Genomic DNA, 26,108 nt, shown 5'->3' on the forward strand with positions numbered 1-26,108 from the left:
TTCTGTTGAGCTAGACAATAAAACTTAAAACCTCTGAGTCCGAAGTTAAAACGGATCAAAAACCCATGATCGACTTTTTAATCACACACACATCACCCCGAGAGGTAAGATGCACTGATGCAACCTTCATTTTTTTTATTGGTTTAATTTATATGAAGCTTTTTATTATCTCTCTGATATTCAAAAATGAACTTTCTTGGTCACCATGACATTCCCCCAAAACCAGCACATTTTGTTGATTCCAAATGTGTTGATAATGTGCGGTAGATATGAATGTTTACAAATACATATTCACATTACGCAGAGGGGTCTGCATATATTTAAAATAGTGTAATAGAATTTAAAAAAAGATAATTCTGTTGTGTGTTGTGTCTGTTCAGTATTGTTTTAGAATTTGCATTCATTTAAGATCCGACTAAATCGGTTTCCAGTACAAAAAGGATCAGAAGTTCATTTAGTTCTTAGCAATGCATTTGTCTTTATTTTTTTATTTGGATTTAAAAACTGAAGCCTCATCTCAAAGCATCTTTTTTGTATTTTCTGTCAGCTACAAGTGATAATAGAGGTAACCCTTCTTTCATAAATTCTTCTTTCTCTTTTATGGTATTTTGACGCACCCACATCCACATTACAGTGTGCGCAATAACTTTCAAAAAATCCCTTGAACTATGTCACATGATAATTTCGGAAAGTACCATCCAGTCTCTTGTTTGATGCGTTAATGTACCGGGTACATGGCTTGAGGGTAAACTAAACCAAAACATTTCGACTAGACTGATTTCTTTGCACAGCTGTGTGGCGCCATCTAGAGTCTCTACGTTCCACCACGGCAATTATAGTCCGACCTTTATCAATTTATAACAGCAGAATTAGATTTTTATCACTACGAATGCTCTGAAAATGTTAGAAACAAAATCAAGATAGAAATGCTAAAGACAAAGTACTTACAGCTCTTGGCATTCAAAATAATTCATTTTGTTTCAGTAGGCAGAACCGGAGGGTGGGTGAGATATAGTTATAGATAGTTTTCAAGAAGACTTTTCCAGGTAAGATTGCCATTTTTCCACTGACACAATAGTGTTTTTAAATATATTTCATAAACTGACAATAACCTGTACTGAAGGATATTTGATTATTTGAACAATTAGTCTTCTTACTACAAACTGCTATGGAAGTGTGTGAGAATATGGTTTAGTCAAAGTCCCCATAAAACAGAAAATACAATTTTCTTTCAAATAACCGCCCTGAAGTTTTCCACAGCCTCCACAAATGAGTAAAGCATGAAAAAGTAATTATTGACTACAAATAGAGTAATTTCAGCTTAATGTTTCCGAGAGCACTGTGTTGTCATCTTATTAACACCTTCACAGACTGTTGTGGCATCGACTCAGAGAGCAAGGGCACACATGCCAGGATGAAGAGGGTAAGCGGCCAAGTGGCGATGAAGGCCACAATAATAGGTTTAGGTTTAGCGCGCACAGCACGCTGACAGCCAAAACCCTGGATGTATCCAATCACTGAAAAAAACAGAAGAAAAATTATATTATCCTACAATGGTCTTAAGAAATGTTGAAATGCTGTATTGCGCTTAATAAAAGTCATGGATTTCCAAGCTTCCAACGGCTTGATGAAATATATATTGACTTTCTGGCTCTAACGGCAAATCACAGTGTTGTGGTAACACCTCTCACAGATGATGCATCTGTGGCCAATTTTGTGGTTGAAACCACCAACCACACTGTCATTGTCATCAAACCAACCAATCTCCTGGGAAAGGCAATTTGACGGGGCTAAAAGGCGAGTGACAATAATTAACAGTAATTGCAGCAAACCTGACAGCAATGCCCTTATACAATGCTTTCAGCAATTTAGATTCATTTAAGTCACAGGTGGCGTTTCACCTGCCTGGTGGATGAGTGAAGTACCTGCAGACTAAACCTCAGCTCTGTTGCTGGGTCTTAAGAAGCCGCTTTGATGAAGTCATCCCATCTTTTGTAAGAATCAGGATCAAAGTGAAAGATTGAGGGAACACCATTGGTGAAAAAAAAAGTCAAAAACGAGAGAATATGTTAGTGTCAGTGGCCTCAAAGTCTTTGAGGCTAGAGACACGTAAGATGTAGTCATAGTTCTCTCTGAAACCCATATGGTTTTTGTCAAGATTATGGGAACAACGTGAAAGACATTTTTCACTCAAGATGAAGGATCTTCTTGCAGGTAAAGCATGAGAAACCTTGGTGAAACTGATGAGCGATATAAATCACTGGAAAGTCTGAACAAAGGAACGAGGGCTAAATAGCTCCACTTAGTGGCAGAAATATGAATTCTTTGCTGTTTCCTAAATGTTAGCCTTGCATTTGAATTTAATTTGACTACTGTCAAAAATTATGGTAGATGTGACGTGCACAATATCATGAACCTGACACTGAGGTCACTGAAATGGAATTCAAACATCACTCATTTCCAATATTTATACCATCTGCGTATTTGACTTCTTCACTTGAGAAAGAGTCAGAAATTTCCTAAAGCAGCTCAAAAAAATTTGTGTTCTTTCCATGAAATCTGTTGTAAGTAAAAATGCCTCCAGCAGGATGCTACAAGGGAGCAGAATTGGCCACTCATCGGTCTTTCATTACTCAAGAGTAACTTGTGCCTGACAATACCCATGCTATCATACTATTTAGCCAGAACTAATATTTCGTATGTACCAATAGTATATGTTATTTTCAATATGTCAACACTTCCAGGTTGTCCTACTGCATCTGGTCCTGTTTAGCAGTATGCAAGTCAGCAGGCTTTTCAGGCAATTTTGACCCACAATACTTTGTACTGCTTAGTTTAAGGTGCAATGGCATGACATAGTGTGTCCCCTTTTTGATAAATCCTGTATGCATCAGTATGTATTTGTAAAAATACAAACAGAAGTTGCATATGTGTAACACAGGTCATATAATCTGTCTCTGTGCTGACAAATGAGATGATGGGAACAGGGTTGGGAGAAATGTGGCTTTCGTATTCAATCACACATGCACAACTCAGTATAACCAACGGAGCAAAACAGAGAGGGAGTTCAGATATGAAACATTGGACTCATTTCAACATTGATTTAAGTGTGTTCTCAATCCCACATGAAATACTTTCTTTTGTGTAGGAGGGGGATGTTAATCAGTCATGCTAAAGTCCAGACTGCAGCAGCCACTGACCACATTTACTGCATGAAAATTCATAATCTACTCAGGAGCACTAAGCTGCATTCCTTGTGAACCTGGATGCCAGGGCCTGCATCCAAAGCCCCCAACCTGTCTGACCGAACTTCAGCGCGGATATCAGCGGAGATAACAGTTAATCAGTTTCTCACAAAAGGTGTACTTGAAGCTGTTACTTTTCATACAACTTTGGCATGCATCTGCAAAGCCACGCAGCTGAAAGAGTTATGTGTGGTAACACGACTTGTGTCCTTGATGAGATTAGCTTCATAGTTCATTTTGGTTATAATGTAGTTTATCAAAACCGTAATACAAAATCAATAAGACTCACTTTATGTGTTTATGAAATCTAGATGCTCAAATGAATGACCAAGATGTCAGCAACAAGCAAGTAAAGCACCAGACCCATTATACCTGCTAAATTCCTCCAACGTAGTGGGGCCTTCTCTGTGCGAGTGTGGATACATGGAACAAATGTTTAAATGTTTGTTCACCGTGTCCCCTGCGACCTGCTCGAGCACGTTGTTATTAGAGCCTCGCCAGGAGGCTTATCACTAAACGGGGACTACCGTCGAAACTGCGTTTGGTATCGCTCAGTTTCAGGTGTGAGTCCGCCGCGTAAAGGCAGCGGTGCACGCTGGGTGTTGTAGTCACCCCACTGTGAAAAAGCCGGCGGTCCTGTCCAATTGTACACTCCCAGTCCCAGCATGCACCGGGCCTGGGAGCAAACAAGCGCAAAGAGCTGTAACGCGAGGAGGTGGACGTCATAGAAACGCCCCTGAAAAAAAAAGTGTGTAAAGACAGTGGATTGTCTTCTATTCTATCCTTAACGCTCCGGAGCAAAACTACAACCACCTCATGCTGACGGTATCAAACTTTTTCTTTCTTCGAATTTGCTGATTTTTCTTGTTTCAGGGGCCAGTACGGGTTAGTCTTGTTAATGTGTAACTATTGAGTAGCTATGAAGCAAAAGCCACCTGCTGACACTGACAGACCGAGGGATACATTTCAGTGAGACTGGTGTGAATCTCAAGATTTAATGTCTGAATCCGTGTTTCCTACTCTGCCTAGATTATACCTTATTATCTTATTTAAAACAATTTAAAAGTAGGTAGTTACTGAAGGGCTACTGTACAGGGTCCACGTTACATAACCCTCAAATCAAAATGTAAATTCTTTACTGTCAGTACTACAGTTGCACTGCACTTAGATCACAGCAAGAAGCGCAGGGGATAATCAACGTTCGTGTCATAGGCTTGACAAGACCAACCTGTTTTTGTGCACTGGTGTAAGAAACCACATTATTAATGACTGACTCACTGTGACAAGTTATGAATGGGAAGTGTCCTTTTAAACAAACAGTGACAGGCTGAAGAGTTGAGGCTTTATTCTCAGCTTGAACAGTTTTTTTTTGTAACAATGTGAAAAGAGGCTGAAGCTGTCTGTGTTAAAGGAAACATAGCTGCGAGGACAATAACTTTATTCTATTGTCTTTTCTTATGTCGGTGTAGGTGGTTGTCACTTGTTACAGCACCTCAAATGATATGTCTGTCTACATTTAAGCCAGAAACTATAGAGATATCTATTTTACTTAGAGAATGAATCCGCCTATCATTTTTTCTGGATTAACTTTTAATAAAATATGCTCATTACAATTGCTAAGAATCCAATATAAACAATTTTTTTGTTTTGTTCAAAAAGGCATTTCCAAAATATTTTACCTAGGACAGGAGACTTTAATATTTTATACTAGAGAAGCGGTGCTTAACAAATGACTTATGACTTGTGTCTTTTAATGTTTTGTAAATCAATGACAGTGGTTATTGCTTTGGTATTAGTTGGTAAATCCTAATCAAATTGTCTACACTTTGGGACCCGTGTTTGCATATTTAAGAAAATGTTGTTTAGCACTCAAAACCTACAGGTTTATCTAGAACTAAACACATTTCATTTCTATGTTTACAGATGATATGGCAGCTGGAAGAGCAAGTTCATTTTGTCGTGTTGGGAGTCTCATGCGGAGTAAATCTGAGGGGACACTGATTGATCTAAATGACAAAGTCACAACCAGTGACAGCGGGAATGGTAAAATTCTAACTTTGAAGCGGAGGCAGCCTGTGCTCTGAATTGAAAATCTGAAATGAAAAAGACCTGAAGATAATGTTAACCAACGTTCTCATGAAATATCTTACTATTTTCCCAGGTGTGTCACAGAACTCTGAGTGGTTACTTTCACAGCCATCCGACGCACGTTCATCTCAGTCAAAAAATCCGTTCTGGAACAAACTGTCTGCATCGAATCCTTTCTTAGATGACATTGAACACAGCAGCACAGAGAACCCCCTTTCAAGCGCTTTTAAAGTGAAACAAGACAATGAAAGTCCTTTGGACACGAATGACGATGGCGCCTTCAGCACATCTTCGGATGAAGAGAACACAGGGAGCTTTTTGGGAAACCAACACGAAGCCATCGACAGATCAGGGAGATGCAGAAGTGCCTCTGATATCCTGGATGATCTGGAGAGAAAAGTGCCAAAACAAGAGAACAGCTTCAAACCGCCGGGGCCGGTGCTTAACCCGGATTTCGAGTGGCTTAAGAACGACAGGGAGGCCTACAAGATGGCCTGGCTGAGCCACAGGCAGCTCACTCGCTCATGTCTGGATCTAAATCTGATGAGCCGGAGTCCGGGGTGGGCTCAGACACAGGCCACGGACTATCAGGTCATCTGCAAGGTCGGCCACACCGGAGGCTCAGTGCAGTTGCCAGCCTCAAAAGTTAGCATCCATCTCCCTGAAGGCCATGTTCCTCCAGGAGAAGTCCAGGAAGTCACACTGAAAGCAAAGCTAGACCCTCCTCCCGGACTCAACAACAACTACATGACCACCATGAGTCCACTTCTCGAGGTGGTCCTCAGCAACATCAACATAAAGGAGGGAATCTCTCTGGAGATGAAACTGGCCGGAGAGGTGAAGAGCGACCCGTTGAGTCAGGTGATGAGTACTGTGGTCGGCATGGTATCCAACAAAAGAGAAGGACCTTATGTGAAGGTCAACAACTGTTACATTTACAAGAATATAATGCAAATCAAGCTGCGGGACTTTAAGACACATTTTTATGCAATTGCAGTTGCAGAGGCATCTGCAATCCAGTCTCCTGCTACGTCAGTGTGGGATTACCTTGATCGCCAAATCACGGTAGCCGTTTATGGCCCCAGGTTCATCCATCCATCGTTCAAGGTCGTGATAGTAGTTTGCGGCCATGAGGACGTACCGCCGAGGCTTCCTTTTTCAGATATCTCCAGGGGAAAGAAAAATGTTCCTGCACTTGTTCTGCAGCTTTGGGGAAAACATGGGTTTACCCCGGAAAAATTGAACAACCTGCGTGTCGGTATCAGCCTCACAGACTCAATGTTTAAAGTCAAACCCGGGGACAGCCTGAAAGAAGTGAGACACAGTCGGCTCTTGATAGGCACGGTTTTTCATCTGCCGGTTGCGTTATCTTGTGCTAGTAATACAGAAATGACTCCTTTTAAGTTAGATCTAGAGGTGAAAGATTCCAAAACTGCAGTTGTTGCACATTTTCAGGTGCCTTCCCCTCCCGCAGCACCCATCAGATCAGAGAAGCGAGTGCCCAGGCTGCCAGAAAAGCAGATTGAAATGACGAGAAACCCACCCATCCCTGAGGAAAGTGTTCCCGATTCCGTCAAATTCGCAGACAGACCTGTGAACCTACAGTGTTATGGTGTAGCCTTAAAGTCAGTCTTCCGCCAGCCGCGTGTAGACTACCTCCTGGAGTATTTCAAGGGGGACACTGTGGCCCTCTTATCCAGAGAGACGGTCAAGTCAGTGGGAAACTCAAAGGTGAAGGAATGGTATATCGGGTTCCTCCGAGGTAGGACTGGTTTGGTTCACTGCAGGAACCTCAAGCTCATAGGCGCGGATCAAGTGATTGACTTCACCGGCATTCAAGTCAGCACAGAGGTCCTCTTGGACAACATGACGCTGCCTTTCAAGAAGCTTACTTACATGTACTCCGCCATCCAGACACTGGTCACTGAGCACATAACGAGCTGGAGGAGTCTGGCTGATGTGTTAGGGTACAGCAAGCTTCCGCTGGACGCAATCACCCGGAGGCCGGCCGAAACTGAGGCCGACAAAGTGGCCTCCGTGCTCGAAAAGCTGAAGGAAGACTGCCATGCCGACAAGAGCAAGAAAAAGTTTCTGCATGAGCTCATGGTGGTAAGTAGAGAAGAAATGACAACTATCTATTCACTCTAGTGTTCTTTTCCAACAAGAAAACACTGCAAAATTAAACAAATAATACACATTAAAACACTTTGATGCCATTTGTTTCCCTCGGTTGTGGTGACACTGTCTCTGTTTGTCCCCCCCAGGGTCTGTTGAAGATGGACTCCGTGAATCTTGTGGCCCAGCTGATTCAGAACACAGTCATTTTGTCCACAGCCGTGGAGCTAGGATCTCGATGGCGGGAACTTGCGGAGAAGACGGACAAACTATCCAGTGCTCAGATAGCGGGCTACGAGGCACCGCACAGAGGGAAGAGCAAGGAAGTCGTGGCCCAGGTCCGTTCCACAGCGCACACAGACACAGCAATGGACAAAAGAGTAGAAAACTCTTTCTGCAGTGAATGTGGTGAATGACTCTTCCTGTATTTTCTATTTAAGGCAATGTGGAAGCCGGCTTATGACTTCCTGTATTCCTGGAGTCTGCGGTATGGAGACAGCTACAGGGACATGATCCAGGATCTGCACTTGGTCCTGGACAAAATGAAAAACCCGGCCACCAGACAGTGGAGGCAGTTGACCGGTGCCCTCATCACAGCAAACTGTCTTGATATCTTTCGAGCCTCCGCATACCCAAATTCCTAAACTTCATGCAAGGGCACTCTAGCGATGACAGCGACTTTCACGCACTTGGGAAAAGCAGAGAGGTTTTGTTACACAGCAAAAAGGCTTTGATGTTATTTCTAATGTTACTTAGCGCTTTTTTGTATAGTTTTACTTGCACTAAATGTTTGGCTCTCACTTGGTGAATGTGAAATACGTTCTCACATTTTTGTGCAATGAAGGACAGTAACAGTACGTTCATTTTAGTTCAAAGAAAATGTAGTGTAGGTTGTCACTTTTCTTGATGTCTCTGTGTAAACTAATGTGATGAAGCCTTAATGTGAAAGATCATTTTTTGTCAAATGTTTATGACTGGGGTGTCAAACCTATTTTAGGTTTAGGCCACATGCTGCCCACTTTGATCTCAAGTGGGCCAGACCATTAAAAATCATAGGGGGGTGGGACGGTCCGGTTGACGGAGGGGGTGGGGGGGTTGGCCCGGATGGTCCAGGGGTGGGGCACGCGGACGGTCGACGGGGAACCAAACGGAACTTGTATGCATGTGTGTATGTATGCATGTGTGTATGCGCTGCATACCGATATTTTTTTAAACACAACAGGCCTCACGTCTTTCTGTAATTCTCACAATAGAAAAGTCATCCGGCGGGCCGCCCTGGACCCCCCAGCGGGCCGGAATCGATTTCTTCTAGTGCATTACTGAATGTATTCAGTTATTGTGGATTCAGGGATCCACAATATGATGGATCCACATCGACCTTATGGAAGTTTGCATCAATGGGATTTTTGAGTTGTTGTTTTCTGTAAAAGATTATTTAATGATAATGTGAACTCGGTTTCTAACTAACAATCTCAATGGTTGCAGCTGCCAAGACTAGAGTTTCCGTGCTGAAAATGAAAATGTTCTACCAAAGTGACATTTTCCTGATGCCAGTAAACAAACCATGATGATCCTACTATAAAGTGCCATTGACTATGATTTCATTAATATGAGTATGTCATTTTAAACTGTAATAGAATGTTTAAGGTATATGTGCAAAGCAGATCATTTCATAAGATTGATAAAGTAGCCATTGTGTTGGTGTGATTATGTGTTCTTGGCCAAATGGAATGCTCACTGCTGAGAGTTTAGCCGCATACGCACCACGTGTATGTCTATGTGCCTTCAGTCGCTGAAATGTTCAACAACGGCCAATATCTTTGATTATGAAATGAAGATGTGTTGCTGGAGATATAAATAAATACTAACTGGAGTAAGTTATCATGAGTGATGCATTATCTAATACGTGAAGAGGTTCAACTAATATACCAAGTTAAAATGTAGGAAAACTACACAGAAAAATTCAGGGAGTTAAATTGACTCTGTGAGAGTCAATTTTAACTCTAAGCTGGTGTTTATATTGTCCCAATCTTGTCAGTGTTAAATCAGCACTCAACGAAGTGTTAACAATTCAACTCGGAATAAGTGTCAAAATAAATCTACTCAGTGTTGAATACAACGTCATTTAGCTGATGCTTTTATCAAAAGCAACTTATGTTGCATTTTTAACACATGGTGTTTACATTTTATCCCAGGGAGCAATTCAGGGTTAGGTGTATTGCTCAGGGACACTTTGACATGGAACATGGGTAAGCCAGGGTTCAAACCAACAACCCTGTGGTTCCTGATGCATCCTCACCAATCCATGGACCATATTACATGGAGTTAAGCCTGAAACCAAGAAGTGTGACACTGTACAGTTACATTTCAATCCTATCAAAAGGTTAATTCAACTACTAAGTGTTGCAAATGAATCTGATCTTGATGCTGAATAATGACTTCAGCTCTTTTGTACAATTCACTCTGTAAGAGTTGAATCTTTTTGCAGTGTGATTTCAACTCTGCACTTCAACACTTTTGCCCAACACCTGAAAATTCACTCTACACCGTCTTTACGCAGCTCGAGTTCCCTGAGAGGGAACGTCTCTCGGTTACGTATGTAACCTTCGTGGCACTCGATTCGGCCTTTCAGAGATGAAGGGCAGGACCATTCATCTCTGAAAGGCCGAATCGAGTGCGTAAAGACGCTGTGGGAACCCAATACCCACTCACCATATGAGCAAGTGACCGTGGTGTGAAGTTTTTAAAACGCACACTCAGACGAGCACCTGTGCTCCAGGTGTAGCGTTAAGGCCAAGGTGGTAAAACCTCACGAACGTGTCTAGTGGGGCATGGGCTGCCGACAGGGCCGTCACATTTACTTTGATGGTGGACGGGAATAAACCTGCAGGAACTCCAGTACTGAACCGACTGGGCAGTTAACTGGCTCCAGCTGTCGTTGCCCACACCAAGTGGCCAATCAGCATCCATCTACCGGCGTGCGCCAGGGAGTCTCCAGGGCATCCACATTTCGAGCTTTACAAGCAACGGGTTGATTTTAGCGCCATATGCACAGCGCATCACCCTGCTGGGGCTGAGGCGCAACGCCAGGAGAAGCGTGCTGTCCCCAGTGCACTGGACCACATTCCCGGGCGTTACTTGGGATTCGACCATGACGCGGGCACATCCGTCTCCCACTCGAGCAGTTTCGACCCCTCGTGCAGTCAAGCTAGGCCAGCCATCCACTGTTCAGTGGGGGCATGGCAGGAGGTTCTCCCCGAAGGGAAACCAGCGCCGCCTGGTCAAGATCACTCGGCGTTGCCTGCGGGCCCTGGCCCAGGGGGCAGGCACTCTGTCGAATCAGGGGCCGAGGCCCAGGGACTGGAGACTCCATCCCGGTGTGGTGGAACTCCTTTGGTAACACCTCGGCACTGCCGAGTTGGACCTGTTTACCTCCAGAGGGACGCCGGTTCGTCCTCTGTGTTCCCTGGTTGCGCTGCCGCCAAGGGTTCTAGTATGGTTCACAGACCTTTCGTCGCTCCTCGCAGGTCCTCTGTGGGAGACCCCATCAGGGTGGACCTGCGGGCTCAGGCGTTGAGGGCCCTCTTGTACCCTCGTCTACAGCCATGGAGACTGCCGGCATAGCCCTTGAGGGGACCCGCCTCCTAGGAGCCGGTCTCTCGACCCAGGCCGTGGAGACCATCCTTCACTCTAGAGCCCCCGCCACAAGGAAGATGTATGCCGGTAGATGGAAGCTCTTTGCCACTTGGTGCGGGCAACGTCAGCTGGACCCAGTCAACTGCCCGGTGGGTTCAGTACTGGAGTTCCTGCAGGAGCGCTTTGCCACAGGTTTATCCCCGTCCACCATCAAAGTGTATGTGGCGGCCCTGTCGGCATCCCATGCCCTACTAGACGGGCGCTCTCTAGGGAGACACCCGCTAGTATCTCGCTTCCTTTGTGGCACTCTGAGGCTGAGGCCAGCAGCTAGCACTAGAGTTCCGTCCTGGGACTTGGCCATTGTACTCGAGGGTCTCTCCGGTGCTCCCTTCGAGCCCATGGCAGAGGTCGCAGTGAAGTATGTGGCGCTTAAGACCCTCTTCCTGCTCGCTATTTCTTCCCTCAAAAGAGTTGGAGATATGCAAGCCCTCTCGGTGGCCCCATCGTGCTTGGACTACTTCCCTCCCCCGGCTATATTCCCAAGGTCCTGTCCGCTTCGGTCGGGCCTATTGTGCTGCAGGCTTTCTGTCCTCCCCCGTTTCTGACGTCGGACCAGACAAGCTTAACCTCCTCTGCCCAGTTAGAGCCCTAGACTTGTACGTCCGCAGGACCGCCCTGTGTAGGCTCTCCGAACAGCTGTTCGTATGCTTCGGGCCCCCCAATACTGGTGGCCCAGTCACTAAGCAGAGGATGAGCAAGTGGGTGGTTGAGGCCATCACACTTGCTTACGAATCGGCCGGCCAGCCCGCACCTTTGGCTGTCCGGGCCCATTCTACTAGGGGTATGGCGCCTTCTAAAGGCCTTAGGTCGGGAACAGTGTCGCTTCACGACATTTGCATGGCGGCAGGCTGGTCCTCTCCCCACACGTTCGTGAGGTTCTACCACCTGGACCTTAACGCTACACCTGGAGCACAGGTGCTCTCGTCTGAGTGTGCGTCTTGAACTTCACACCACGGTCACTTGCTCGTATGGTGAGTGGGTATAAGTGTTCCCACAGCGTCTTTACGCAGCTCGAGTTCCCTGATAAGGAACGTCTCTCGGTTACGTATGTAACCTTCGTTCCCTGAAGGGAACGAGACGCCGCGTAAACGTTGTGCCGTACTCCCGGCCTGCCCGTGGCACTCGATTCGGCCTTTCAGAGATGAATAGTCCTGCCCTTCGGGTCCCTTTATAGCGCCCTGGTCCGGCGTCCCCGCTATGACGTACCAGCTCGCCATTGGTTAGATTCCACACGTGCTTCATGACGCGGTCACGCATGGGCGTTCTCACAGCGTCTTTACCCAGCGTCTCGTTCCCTTCAGGGAACGAAGGTTACATACGTAACCGAGAGACGTTATGTCACAAAAAAAAAGCTTTGTATAAACATTCATCAGACAAAGTAGTGACACCCTTCTTCCTTTTTTTATTTCGATACCTCCTGGTTCGCCTGAAATACATACGTGGCAGCAAGTAAATAAATATCAGAGAAACTGCACCTCATTGTCTGTGCATAAGTTCCTTATCAAGACATCATAACAACTTTAACATTACTTAGACACAATAAATAAAAGGACTTTTGAAATATAATGAATCAAATAGGACTCCTTTAAACCAACAGGACAAAGCTTCACTGTTTTATTGAGAATCAAATATGAGAGAAGAGGAATAAGTCCACATCCCAAACATTAGAGTCATTATAGATAAATAGTTAACATAAATTGAATATTTGATATCAATACTGAACATTGTTGGTATAAGATTACCTCTACTGCACACTCACAGTCTAAATACTTAATGAATGTGTAGTAGTTCACAGAACTGCAAACCTAAGGCTTAAGATAAGTACAATATGATCTAATCGTTGGTTTGTTTTCTAGTTTTTTTTACAAAGGATGTAGCATTTGCTGTCATAAAAACACAGAGTGAAGCTTCTGACTGCATGACAGCAGAATCAGGGGAACAGAAAACGTTTTGGGGACCCACTTTAAAAATGGACATTGCCTTTTCAGGCCCCCATTTCTCAAATGCAGTGAGGCGTTGAAATATTTGACTAATGAAATGTGACCACTTTTGTTTTAGGGGCCTTTTACAGGAGCAGTGTGAGAGTGCAAATATTATAATCATTCATTGCTGGTACATTGATGTGCAGAATGTGTGCCAAGATTGAAAAACACTATTAATAAACATATATTTAACAGCCCTTCACGTGTCTATCCAACAGCAGAGAATGGGTTGTATGTGGCGTTGTGTTGTTGTACAAAGCGAGTGAAACAAAAAACATGCAAGAATATTCATAAAATATTATGAATTATGAATATATAATATGAGCTTTACAAGGGTTTCACTCTTATTTGCTTGCATAGTTATTCATTGTTTTGCTATTCACTAATGGTGGGGACACACCTAATCATTGATTTATAGGAGGTCAATGAATACCTTACATTTTCTATGGAGGGAAGCACGATGGATTACACTCGGCAGGCTGAACATTTGCTTTATCTGAATTTGCATAATCGTGGCAGCAATTTTATGTGTATCAGACATATAATACAACAAAATATAAACAAACAACAAAATTCATTCATTCATTTTGCATAACCAGGACTCAAACACGCAAGCTCGCAAGCTGGCAGGCTTGAACAATCAAACCATTTGAACTAGGTAACGCTGATCAATTATGAGTTAAGATGTAGATGTCACTTCATTTCCAATTTTTTCCCTTGAAAGTGACAAACATACTGAAACATAATGTTCAGCTGTACAATTAGAAAACCTGGCGGCCAGATTTAAAAGAGTTGAGCACCACCCATCGAATGGTTTAGGATTTGCTGAATCGCCTCAGTACCAGTCACAGATAGAACACCTTTACGGTGTTCCATTTTCAACACTATATAATTATATATTGTTTTACTGTGTAACAGATTCATTTGAAATGTGGGTAAACATGGTACTTGCTTAATAGAGCCGGATGTTCTATTTAGTGTAAAATAATTTAGCTTTTTTTGACTTTTGAATGAATTGTTTGGAGCTACATTCGGAGCAGGTACTATTCACATGTCCTCACTACCAGAGCATCAAGCACCCAACGCTTGGGCATGTGGCTTCACCACTAGAGGCCCCTAAATACCACACTTTGACACACTTTGAGTTTCTGGACAACACAAAAATGTGCAAATCCACAAAAAAATACTTTGTATAACAAGAGTAAATGTAATTCAATTTGCAGCAATTTCTTTGTCATCTGTGTACAAAATGGCACTTTTAGTATCAAGAAGGGCTGACTAACATCTCTCCTTTGAAATATGGAAAGGCTGTTCTCAGGGAAACTAAAATAACTTACGAGTCATTATAGAATAATAATAAAATGCAGAGGTTGTGTTAAGCTTGTTAAGCTTAACACAACCTCTGCATTTTATTTCAAGAAGTGTCCCAAAAGGACCTTATTCTTCATCAGGACAACAGACAGTCAAAGCCCATCTCACACTCAGGCAAAGTGGGCAGTTTCCTATTTTCTTTAAGGAGAAGAAAAAATGCAGAAATTGCTGTTTGTTTGGCACTTCGTTCAGGTAACAGAAAAATAAATAAGACTAAATGTGTCTTGGCGGTTAGGTTAGCAAACTAGATTGTTTTTGTCATTACATACAATACAATGCAGGAAGCATATCCACAAACTAATATACATTGTGACTGTGTTTTTTTTAGATGTTGAATAGTCTTTATAAAAGTATATTGCCCTCCGATGGTTTCATTTTTTACAACTTAAAAAATACATCTTTCTAAACTTCTACTTGCTGTATGGTTATTTAAATTTAATTTAAATCTCATTGAGGTGGATATTGAAAATAAACCTACTGTACAGAGGCATGCTCCGTATATCTGCAATACAGTACTGTGTGTTTTACAGTACACCCAGAACACCCTGAAGCATCGCAGTCCCTGGTGGTTTCAGCCCAGTGGGGGGCGCCATTGTATCATTCTTCAGAGAGCTTCTTTGACGCTTGCCAACAGTTCCTCGTCTGTGTCAAGTCTCAAGTGTTTTTGCTACAACACCTATTTGATCGAACTGTGAAATTATCTCATTACAGCAACACAATGACTTCATTGAACTTTTCAGCATGGCATTTTTTAAGTAAAAAAGTTCTGGAACACATTAATATATTTAAACCATGTGGTCAAACAGGAACAAATGTATGCTCTACAGAACATGTGGTGGTTTGGAAGTATGTTTTAAAACAGAAAAACCAATGAAGTAATGAATGTTGTTGTTTACTTATATTGTGTTGTATTATATTACTGATGCACATGTACCAGTCTAAAGAGCTTGACTCAGATTTCTGAAGTCAACAGCCACCCACAAATCACTGTAATGAACAGAAGCATTCCTCTGTCCTCTGGGGTATATAAGGCTTCATTTGGTTTGCCTCTATGATATATGTGGAGGGCAAGAAGTCATTTAGGTTTCAATTTATTAGCCTGGTGATTTATGCATGCTGCAAAAGGTAGTGGTGGTGTCTCCTACACAGCGCTGCCTCTCCCCCACCCTCCGTCCCTGTTCACAGTGCACCGTAATCATTTGGTAATAGATGATGTGTAAGAGGAGAAAGTTCGGCAATTAGAAAAGCCCAAAAGAAAGAACAAGGACTTACAGTTTATGGTTACACTTCATTTATCACAGTGGTTTTAGTCACCAAGTACCTTCATTTAGCTGTAGTCTCAGATGGTGAGACTACACAAAAATGCGCTATATTTGGAGTCCAAATGCATTAGGAAAAGGAAACCCCATACCTCAAATGGGAAACACAAATTACATTTATTGTGTATATCTATACACAATGGGCCTGAAAACAAAGCAGTTTTTTAACAATATGACCCGAGATCTACATTTTTCATTCATAAATAGAGACCTTTGTTACCAGTTTTAGCTGAAAAGGCCTGTGGTGTATGTTACAAAGTCCAGACAGAGTTCAATGCCTTTCTGCTGACTAACAGCCTGCATGGAGCCTCTTCCCATGGCCACCGCTGGGAAGGAGGAAGCTCTGTTACCAGATGACTCACAGGGGAAAAAAAACACCTGAAGTGTTTGGAAACATTCAAAGCGTTTTGTGAGTAAAAACTACCCGTATCTATTTTGCTTAAACTCAATCTCAATATTTCCATCAACCAACCGAGTTTCTTCATGGCAGCAGAGCACGGCGATGCAGACTAAGATAAATGACGAAACATAAATAAACCCAAGACATTAGTCATGCAGTAGTTTAGTTTGTTTTTGCTGATGATCACATCCTATTGCAGAAAGAGATTTTGTCAGGTGTACCACAAAAGTTTGGGGGAGGTGCAAAGAGCGTGTCTGCTGACAGGCCCGATGCACCAACCGTGACACCCCCAGTTCGTCGGTAATCTAAAACACAGATGGAGGAGGGCTGGGAAGGAGACCTTGGAATGTTAAGGATTGCAGCACAACATTTTGATGATGAGCACTGCACCACTGGGCTCATACTTTCTCAAAAACTGCATGAAAAATGCACATCCGGGGGAAAGAGTTGCAAAGATAAAACACAAACAAATAGGCAAACATTCTGCCTGCACACAAGCACACACAACAAAAACGGTCGTGTACAAACACAACATTATAATGTCAGTCAATATTAATCAAAGTAAGAAATGAAATAGTTGCATACCTTACTTCCGCCAGTTGCTAAACAAACCAATAAGGTAAAATGAGTCCCTCCTGCTTTGGGAGACATACCTGTGTATTTTAAAATACAAAAACCGTACTTCATATTGTGAAGGTATAATAGGTATAATATACACCCTTTAGAAAACACAAATGAACAAAACATTATTTATATGTGCCGGATTAGTAAATTGAAGTTCAGAGTCATTAATAATAATCTACAGGTTCCAAAACCTTTCATTTTTATTTCTAATTAGATCGTTTTACCTCTACAATCAGAACCGATATGTAAATAAAACCTAATAAAAACTAAAAAAAGAGACTAAAATGTTCAAATAAGTATATTGAAGTGAAAAGTAAATGGTATAAAGTACCTACAGTATAAATGGGAAGAAGTAAATTCTTTCCATCACAACTTTCATGTAGAATACATACATGTTGTTGTTACTTGTTATAACTTAAAGAATGTCTAGCAGATGGTGAGAGGTGTCACAACACCAAGTAATGTCTTGAACAGACTTGAGCCATCAGTCAAACCTTTAATCCTGATTAAAAGTGATCTAATGCTGGTTATTTCAATTAGGAAACCTATACAAAAGTAAACAAAACCTTATAAGCTTGTTTATATTCATGTTTTTCTCATTGGCAACATTTAAGGTGGAATTTCAAGCGGAATGACTTCCCATCTAGAAGAGATCCCAGCTGGGTGGCCGCGATCACACAACTTCCACACTGATGGGTGAAAATAAACAACACAGAGAGAAGAAAAAAAACATGAAATCTACAGTCGGTGGAGATAAAATCCCTCAGAGAACAGTGTCTTCTTGACTAATTTCTGTCAACAGTGAGGCAGAACTAGCATGGCTGACGGCTTCCCGTTCCAAAAACAACAAGGCTGGAGAGGTAGCCTATTGAGTCCTGACAGATTGGTCCGACTGACGGAGGAGGTCGCCTCTAGCCGACACACAGGGAGGAGCAGAGGTGAGCAGAGATCTGGGGGAGATGGCAACACAGCTGCACTGCAGCGGAGAGGTGGAGCAGTCGCTACCTCCATATAGAATTCATTGGTTGTTAGAGTCTTTGTATGTGTATGCATCATTGCGCATAGCTATTGGGTCAAATCCCGAAAGGCAAAACAACACATGTATAGCAGTCTATCCATCCATTTATCTATCTCTTTATCTCTCCATTTATCTATCAATTTATCAATCAAACCATACCATCTATTCATCTATATGATAAGCAACAGGTGTGATCCTCCACACTCTGGTTCTGTTTTATTTTTTGGGGGGGGGGGGGGGGGGGGGAAGATGGGAGACCCTCCTTTGTCATGATTACTCCCCAAGTCCTCGCCCCCACACCTCTCCCCCCCTCTGCTATTCATCCCCATGTGCAGCTGGAGCCCTTTGTTTGACCTCCTCTCTCCTCCCAGAGTCTTTATTAACATGGACTGTGGTGGGACTCGCGGTTAGAGGGAAGAACCACCCTGCAACTACCGACATTAGGTTCATCACTTACATAAGTCCATACGACATGGCATGTTACGCTGCTCTCCAGCATGTACTCCGCCTGGGTTACTGCGCTGGGCTTTAAGTCACAGATGGAGACAAAGACGCCGCTGTTATTCATAACAAGAGTTCTTTTTTCGTTATAATTTCATATTGGGCGCATGACTGATGACATTCCAACCAGGCGGTCTTTGCCAAATCACCTTGTCAGTTATGTTCAATGTATGAGACAATAAAAGAAATACTAGCTCGGGGGAACCCGGTAGCCCTGCACAGGAATAATTCATTTTTTCTTGTTTTTATGATTGCCGACATGCACCTGCATAGCACTTTGGATGTGCTCTCCATTCCATTCATGCCATCATTCACTGTAACAGTTCTGTACGAAAGAAAACGTTGAAAATACCTCCAAGCGCCTGCTGTTGTATTTAGTGTCAATGGTTATATCGTGTTGAATATTTGATGGAGGTTTAATATCATGACTTTTATGCTATTATTAACATATACAATGCAGTTGTGGAAGTGACTTGTAATGTGTGCTCTCTCTCCCTACACATTTAATCTGATAGTTAGAGCATATGAGGTTAAAGTCCTGAACACGTCCACATGAGATGAACTGGACCATTGCATATGTAGTTCATCGGCAGAAAATATGTATATACATATATCCTGTAAAATTGTTGACAGCGAAGTGTGTGGATTATTAAGGGAAACTGGGGCCTTTTTGCTGAAAAGAATTTTCTTTCACAAAAAACATTTTTCAATCTTCAAAAAAACAAAACAGTATTGCAATAGGCTGCCGATCACATACGACAATATCTCTGGTCTGTGTATTTCCACTGCATGGGTCAGTGCACTGGTCTCAATGCTGAATGTGTGTGTGTGTATGTGTGTGCATGTGTGTGTATGTGTGTGGTCTGCTGGGCAGTGGTGAGCTTCATAGGCAGCAGGAGGCTCATTGGTCTCCAGAATTACGTTTTAGCAGCGTCCAGGTCCCAAAATATCTATCCAGACGTTCACCTCCAATAACAGGAAGGGAGGTTATGTGGGTTAAATACAGAATTTGATGACTCTGCATGCTTTTTCTCTACTTTATACATTGTGTTGTTGTTTGGTGAGTAAGGTTAGACCAGACTTTGTTTCTTTTGTGTGTGTGTATCTATCACAGTGATTGTGCTGCTGGGATGCCAGTTTGTCCACGGACCCCTCATCTCCCTCAGCTTCCAAGCTGTGAAAACATACTAGAAGTTTTTTCGGTTCTTCGCGGTTAATAAGGTGTCATTGTGCGATGGAGCTGTCTGATATCCCACAGAGTCATTAGCACGACGTGAATAGATTGATCAGAGCATCTATCACGCCAACACTCGTTCATACGGAAATGTGCAGCTCTTCGTGTGCTTTGCGCTCTACAAAAATCAATACTATTTATGAGATACTTTTAGAGGAATGGACCAGCTTTACTCGGTTCCCTCTGCCATGGTGAACTTGTGCTCTCTTACAGGAATACAGGACTTGAACTGTGATTACAACCTGCAACATCAAAGCACTCTGCTTTCAAAGGCTTTTCTTTTACAGCTAACTTCAGGAGTCCTGGCTCCTCTGTGTCCAGACGGCTTATAGAGTCTTGTTTTCATCCTCACCTCCTGATTCAACACCCCAGATTCTCTCTCAATCCTGCACCACTGGACTGCTGTTATCAGAAATCCCCTGATATGATTTATCTACACCGCGGAACATTTTGAGACATTCGCTGAGGAAACATGCTGTCATTCCACTCTGCTGTTTGACCTTGTCAGTCCAGAGGGTTGATTAGAGGCTATCTGGGACTCGCTCTTTGAAGAACTCACCCCTGTCTTTTCTCATCCCATGCAGTTGATCCATCTTGGCGAGCTTGCACCGCACGCATCGCGGTTAAGTTTAATGGAGTGAACGCGGATATCACGGTCAACTGTGGGAGCATCGTACATGCGGAGAACTGTGGTTTGTTATTTCAATAGATATAAGTAGGCTGATAGAGAAACACTGCCTTCCATGGCCCGAGCAGAGAAAATAGACAGGTCTCTGTGGATCTGGCTGGGGCTCAGGACTCAGTGGGTGAGAACCTGAGTTGTGTCTGCCTTGATGTGACCTCGGGGACGGGTGGTTAATGACGCTCTGGGGTCACTCGTGAATGGTGTGTCGAGTTGCATGAGTCAGAAAGATACACTTGACTTTATCATAACAGCCACTCAGTGTGCATTGAGAATGACAAAGCCTTTCTTCATCAATTATTAGCCAGAGCTGCAGGCCGAGCAGACAGCAACGTACCTAAAAAACAGTCAGCGCTGAGTATGTCCCTCTGTGTGTACTTGTAATTGTTAGGTACTGACAGGCTGTGACTGACTGAAAAAAAGGTCATCTTTATTAAAGATCAACACTGGAGGAGTTGTCCTGTAATGACATCATATTCGCGAGAAGCAGCTGTGTTTTCTCAGAGTCACTTCAGCAGCAAAGAGCTCTGCAGAGCAATCTGCGAAGAAATGTATATGTGGGAGTTCACGCTAGCTTTTTCTTTATCATCGTTTTAAAGTTGAGGAATGATGGTGTTCCCTAATGGCAAAGAGCTTCAAAATGTTGACCAGCCCACCAAAACGTTGCTGTATGGACTGTTTTGTAGTTTTTATCTTCTGTATCATGATCATATCCTTTAACAAGAAACAAGCAACTAAAATAACAACAATAAAGGAAGCAACAGACATTTGGGCCGTGTAACTCTTGGGGTTGATTATATAAATATATATATATATATATATATATATATACATAAACTTTTTTTTAAGAAACAGATTCGGGCAAGGTGGTCGGAGCTCCACCTGCTTACCTGTGAGGTGCAGCAGGTAGAGTGGGGGCTGAGATCAGCACCATGGACAGGGCCAGCAAACAGGTTCACTCACCTTGAAGAGGCCGGAGCTGTTCCCTATTTGATGCGTTTTTACGGCCATACAGATATATGACTAACTCTGAGATGTGAAATTCCACTTTTACCTTGCGGCATATTGAATTGAATGAGTGTGGAGTCAGAAAATGAAACAATTGGGATATTTTCTTTGCTTTAAATGTTACACTTTAAAAAGCCCATGGTTCACCTGGAACAATACTTCACTCATAAGCCTGTCCAAGGATGTAAATAGATGTTAGCTGGTGTTGTGACCTTTGAACCTGACTGCCCCCCTGTTTCCTGAACCAGATGCTGCTCCTGTGGACCACAGCCATCTTAACCTAAACAAAGTAATCCTCCACTAAACAAGATGGATATTGTTTCACCCTCCTGGTAAATACCACAGGGCCTCGGACAACAGAGCTGCTCTTTCCTCATCTGTGAAACCGACAGGGAATGATCTAGTTGTATTTTTTTTTATTGATGAACAAAAAAACATAATTTTTGTTTTCTTTGTTTTTTGCATATTTCATAGTTACAGTATACAAGAAACATGCCCTCTTGTGGGGGATATAATTAGCGCAGGCAGCCCTCCAAGGAAAAGTTTTAAAATCTACAGTACTGGCTGCAAGTCAAAAAAAAGTGTTGCATATCAATAAGCAATAAGCAAGCACTTGATCTCACTTGGTTTACAAAATACAAAATGGAAACACAAATACCAAATCTCTTTTGGATTTGGTCTGCAGAGAAATACCAATTAAAGTTCCAAAAATACCATAAAACGAAAAGGTTTCAGCTCATGAAATTACTGGAAATTATTATATTGCGTCAGTCACGTGACGGGACGTTGGGTATTTAATTAGAATTGATCAATGAAACGATACAACATAAACATTGGTGGTACTTTGAAGCTCTTAACAAATGTGTTGATTTAATTTCAGATTGGCAAGATCTCTTTCCAGAGGCCCTTTTTGCAGACAATTTACAGTTTGATTTCCCGACACTTATATGTAAAGTTGATATGGAAAGATCTGATAAAAATAATATTGGAGTCACGATTAATGTTATAATAATAATTATGGTTGGTTTTTGTACTAGTGATGTGGAAAAAGGCGTCACTCGGCAGTCTTTTCTAACTCCTGACAGCGTTTCTGATAGTTCTTTGGACGCTCCCACCCCTCATTTCACGTAATTCATTCTCTTGGCCAATCGTGTCCCTCCCCAAAAAAAAGTTTACACCGTGCAGCCTATAAGAACTGCCAAAGTTTCTCAAGTATCCGAGAAGACTCGTCCTCCCAGGAACCCATCTATGGATACTTTGGTGTCGTCAGAGCCAGACAGACGTACAGGTGGACCGGTGCCGTGACTCCATGAGAGGGAAATCCGCTTCGGGACACCTTCTAGCCGCCATCTGCCCAAGTGGAGATGTCTGAGGAAAACCTGGGGGAAGAGTCGAGCAGCTCCCCTGTCTCTCCCGCGGACAGCCTGAGCAACAGCGAGGGGGAGTTGGACCGACAGCCGAAGAGGTGTGGGAGAAAGAAGAGACCGAGCAGGAAAAACGGGGAGGACTCAGATAGCCCGACCCCTGGGAAAAGAGGGAAGAAGTCCAGCAGCAGCAGCCCCCAGTCGTTCGAGGATCTCCAGTCGCAGCGGGTCATGGCCAACGTGCGCGAGCGCCAGAGGACGCAGTCTCTCAACGAGGCGTTCACGTCTTTGCGGAAGATTATCCCCACTTTGCCCTCGGACAAACTCAGCAAGATACAGACTCTAAAGCTTGCAGCCAGATACATCGACTTCCTGTACCAGGTGCTGCAGAGCGACGAGCTGGACTCCAAGATGTCTAGTTGCAGCTATGTGGCGCACGAGAGGCTGAGCTACGCCTTCTCCGTGTGGAGGATGGAGGGCGCTTGGTCCATGTCAACATCTCACTAACATCTGGAGAAATGACGCCGTAAATGGTACGCTTGGTTTTCAGTTCAAAACGCACGGCCTTAGAGTGTGGAGGTTTTTTTTTTTTTATCCCGCCAGGAAATGATTTTTGTAATGGCTGTGCCGTGGTGTAACGCAACGTGCGTTGTGGTCATCGCCACCCTTTTGTCATACTAATGAATGCCTTGTCTAATCCACAGGTGACTGCTGAATCTACTTATCACATTCTGACGGGACATTCTGGAGTCCAATGCTGGATACATGGGATCCCTCTATTTAATAAACCAAAGAGCGGCAGAAGTCCCGGGGGATCGGTTTTTGCAGAGGCGCAAAATGGGACTTGCGTTATACTATCCCGTTCTGAAGCGTTTTCATGTTGTTGACGACGAACGATGAACATTTCATGTGGTTATTCTGAAGAAAGGGGCATTTTAAAATGCGTGTCTTGAGAGTTATTTCCGTGGAGGTCAAAGTGCATCATCAAAGCAGTTGTTGTACCTTTTCACATTATAGACTGACTGTGTGGATCTAACCCGTGAGACAAAACCATTTTCGGAATACATTTATTTATTTATTGGTGAAACGTGATACATTGAGGAATAGATCTTGTGTCTGAAATACAACATGCATTCCTATTTTTTACTATTGTGTTTTTGTAAATGTTTGTATATGTTTTGCATTAAATAAAATGACGATTTAAGTGTTTTCCTCTGACTCTTTGTGCAAAGCTGTAGTTTAATTGTTCAAGAGGCTGCTGGTGGGCGACGTTAGAGATTCAATGAAGCATCTTGCTTGCATGCATGCATGCATACTGTGGCCTGCAGTTCACATCGGGTTTAATGACAAAAGCTTCCACTATATCGCCAGTCACTTGGGGAAACAGATGGAGTTATTTTTGGCTCGAGTGAAGGCGCAGCGGATTTTGAAATATATTGTTACACAGCTGAAGGGAACGTAAGACAAACTTTTTTAAAGAGTATTTAATCGTGAGGGAATAATTATCGAAAAAGAAATCTGCTGTTAAAAAAAGAAAAAGAAACAGTCTGTGAAAACGAAGTTATAATTGTATTTTAATTAAAAATGTGAAAGCCTCGTGCTGTCTCCAGTTTCTCCCCTTTCCTGGATTTGTTTACAGTTGGATTAAGGAGCTGGGACTCACCATTATAAGTAAATAAGTTACACTGGGGTCATGTCAACCTGCTGCTACAGTCTCTCTTCTGCATGCAGCTGAACATTTCAACAGTTTAACAATGAGATCTACCTCGTTGCATTGCAGCATAACGTGCACGATGACAACATAAAAATGTAAACATCATGGATGGAAATGCTAATTCTTTTCATTTTTAACATAATAAGGAAAATATTTGTCACTAAATCAATCTTAGGCTGCTGTCGTGCTGTGATTGATCTCAGGGATCTGGGAAAGTGTTTCTCACTGTCCAAATCAAAGTGTGAGCCCGTTTGAAGGTGTGTAATTGGCTTGCGAGGCACGTATGGAATTCCCAGATGTCTATGAAATTCAAGGAGGCCGGGGAGGTTTGTACATACAGGCTATTCCCGCTGAAATGTTGGGTGGTGAAGCTTCAGAAAGCACAGATCAATAATCCGCGCTTCCTAAATCTTGGTAGAGTTCAGTTCACGCCACTGGATACATAAAAAGTGTATAATAAACTATAAGCATCACAAGAAAAACCTTTTGAAATGTCCAGCTCTTATGCAATAGGTTAAATCATTTTCCTCTCCCCTATTCAGCAGAGAGGAGTTGGCAATTGACACGATGCAGAGGCACAGAATGAAACCTATTTAGAACAGATGTTAGTATTTTTAAAAAAAGTCACGTGAAACGAGCAGATGTTCAGACTGTGCAGAGAGCGGCCGCGCATTGCTCCGCGGAGAGAGAGCTCGGAGGAGCTTTTTCTTTTACACCGACACGAGCCGTGACTCCTATATTCGGTTAATAGGTTTGATGAAAAAGGATTATTGAAAGGATCTAACGACAGGGATCAACGCGGAGCAGACTGGTCGAGCTGAGACAAAAAGGTAGGCTGTAAGAAAAGCAGTCCGCAAGCCTACTGGAGATGATGTGCGATGTTGACTTGCTGTTTATTTTTGCTGGAAATAAGTGAAGATCGGGATGTTTTTTTAAAGCTTCCAAAACTAACGGGCCTACTGCCGTCGACGTCTCAGGATTCTTTGAAGACTGAAAGTGTGTGTGTGTGTGTGTGTGTGTGTGTGCGTGTGTGTGTTTGTGTGTATGTGTGTGCGTCTGTGTGTAGGTGTGCGTGGGTCTGTGTGCGTGTGTACGTGTTTGGGGGGAGAGAGAGGGCAAAAAAGAGGGGAGTAAATGGGCGAGAATTTATCATCCAACTTATGGGAGAGAGAAATACATGCGTGACACATAAACCCTGCACCAGGCCTAGAACCGTTGTGTCATGATATCTTAAACCATAATAAACAGACAAGATTGACCACCATATTACATTATAATTTACCATCTTCATTATTTCGTTATTATCTGAGAAGCATGCATTATAATGTTCGAGATATCTTCTCTTTCCATCTCTGCATCTTACAAAAAAGGTATACAATCTATTACTTTGATATGAAATCTATTAAACCGTTCTTATTGGTATTATCATTATAATTATCACTATTTAAGCATTTTGTTGATAATGTATTGTTGGGGGGAAATTGTATTTCTTTATTAAGTCAAGATTAATTTTAATCTAAAAAGGTTTTTGTCACAGTTCATTGTCGACAGGTGATATAACAAGACAGGACATTCTTAAATTAAATTATTAAACATTTTGTTTGCATTTATTCTTTGTTGTTTTCTTTCCCCTCTATTAATTATGTAAACTTTCCATATATTTTCTGCATTTATAAACCATTTTATTTTATTACTTATTACTTTTTAAGTACTTTTTAAGTGGAGCCATGAAATAATGTGGTTTAGC

At 42.7% G+C, this 26,108-nt stretch overlaps 2 protein-coding genes across 3 annotated transcripts; both read left to right on the plus strand.

Moving 5' to 3' along the window:
- Window positions 1-3,957: 3,957 nt before the first annotated feature.
- On the plus strand, window positions 3,958-9,319 carry macc1 (MET transcriptional regulator MACC1). 2 transcript variants are annotated; one of them, XM_037455002.2, is made up of 5 exons: window positions 3,958-4,070; window positions 5,169-5,288; window positions 5,407-7,442; window positions 7,598-7,786; window positions 7,889-9,319. In XM_037455002.2, exons 2-5 carry the CDS (start codon window positions 5,174-5,176, stop codon window positions 8,090-8,092), a joined length of 2,544 nt encoding a protein of 847 aa, XP_037310899.2. In that variant the 5' UTR covers window positions 3,958-4,070; window positions 5,169-5,173; the 3' UTR covers window positions 8,093-9,319. The 2 variants fall into 2 exon arrangements, with proteins under 2 accessions (XP_037310899.2, XP_037310898.2); XM_037455001.2 differs by lacking the exon at window positions 3,958-4,070 and having other exon boundaries at window positions 5,159-5,288.
- Window positions 9,320-22,470: 13,151 nt separating this feature from the next.
- twist1b (twist family bHLH transcription factor 1b) lies at window positions 22,471-24,136 on the plus strand. Its single transcript, XM_037454336.2, has 2 exons — window positions 22,471-23,180; window positions 23,352-24,136. Exon 1 carries the CDS (start codon window positions 22,648-22,650, stop codon window positions 23,152-23,154), a length of 507 nt encoding a protein of 168 aa, XP_037310233.1. The 5' UTR covers window positions 22,471-22,647; the 3' UTR covers window positions 23,155-23,180; window positions 23,352-24,136.
- Window positions 24,137-26,108: the final 1,972 nt, after the last annotated feature.

Source organism: Pungitius pungitius, chromosome 11, assembly GCF_949316345.1.
Source record: "Pungitius pungitius chromosome 11, fPunPun2.1, whole genome shotgun sequence".
NCBI classification, from domain to species: Eukaryota; Metazoa; Chordata; class Actinopteri; order Perciformes; family Gasterosteidae; genus Pungitius; species Pungitius pungitius.

Excerpts from the sequence above, each read along its gene's own strand:
- macc1 (XM_037455001.2), top strand. The coding sequence starts at position 5,159 with ATGTTTACAGATGATATGGCAGCTGGAAGAGCAAGTTCATTTTGTCGT. Across the intron at positions 7,443-7,597 it reads TTCTGCATGAGCTCATGGTG|GGTCTGTTGAAGATGGACTC; the intron begins GTAAGTAGAGAA and ends TGTCCCCCCCAG. Across the intron at positions 7,787-7,888 it reads GCAAGGAAGTCGTGGCCCAG|GCAATGTGGAAGCCGGCTTA; the intron begins GTCCGTTCCACA and ends TTTCTATTTAAG.
- twist1b (XM_037454336.2), top strand. The coding sequence starts at position 22,648 with ATGTCTGAGGAAAACCTGGGGGAAGAGTCGAGCAGCTCCCCTGTCTCT.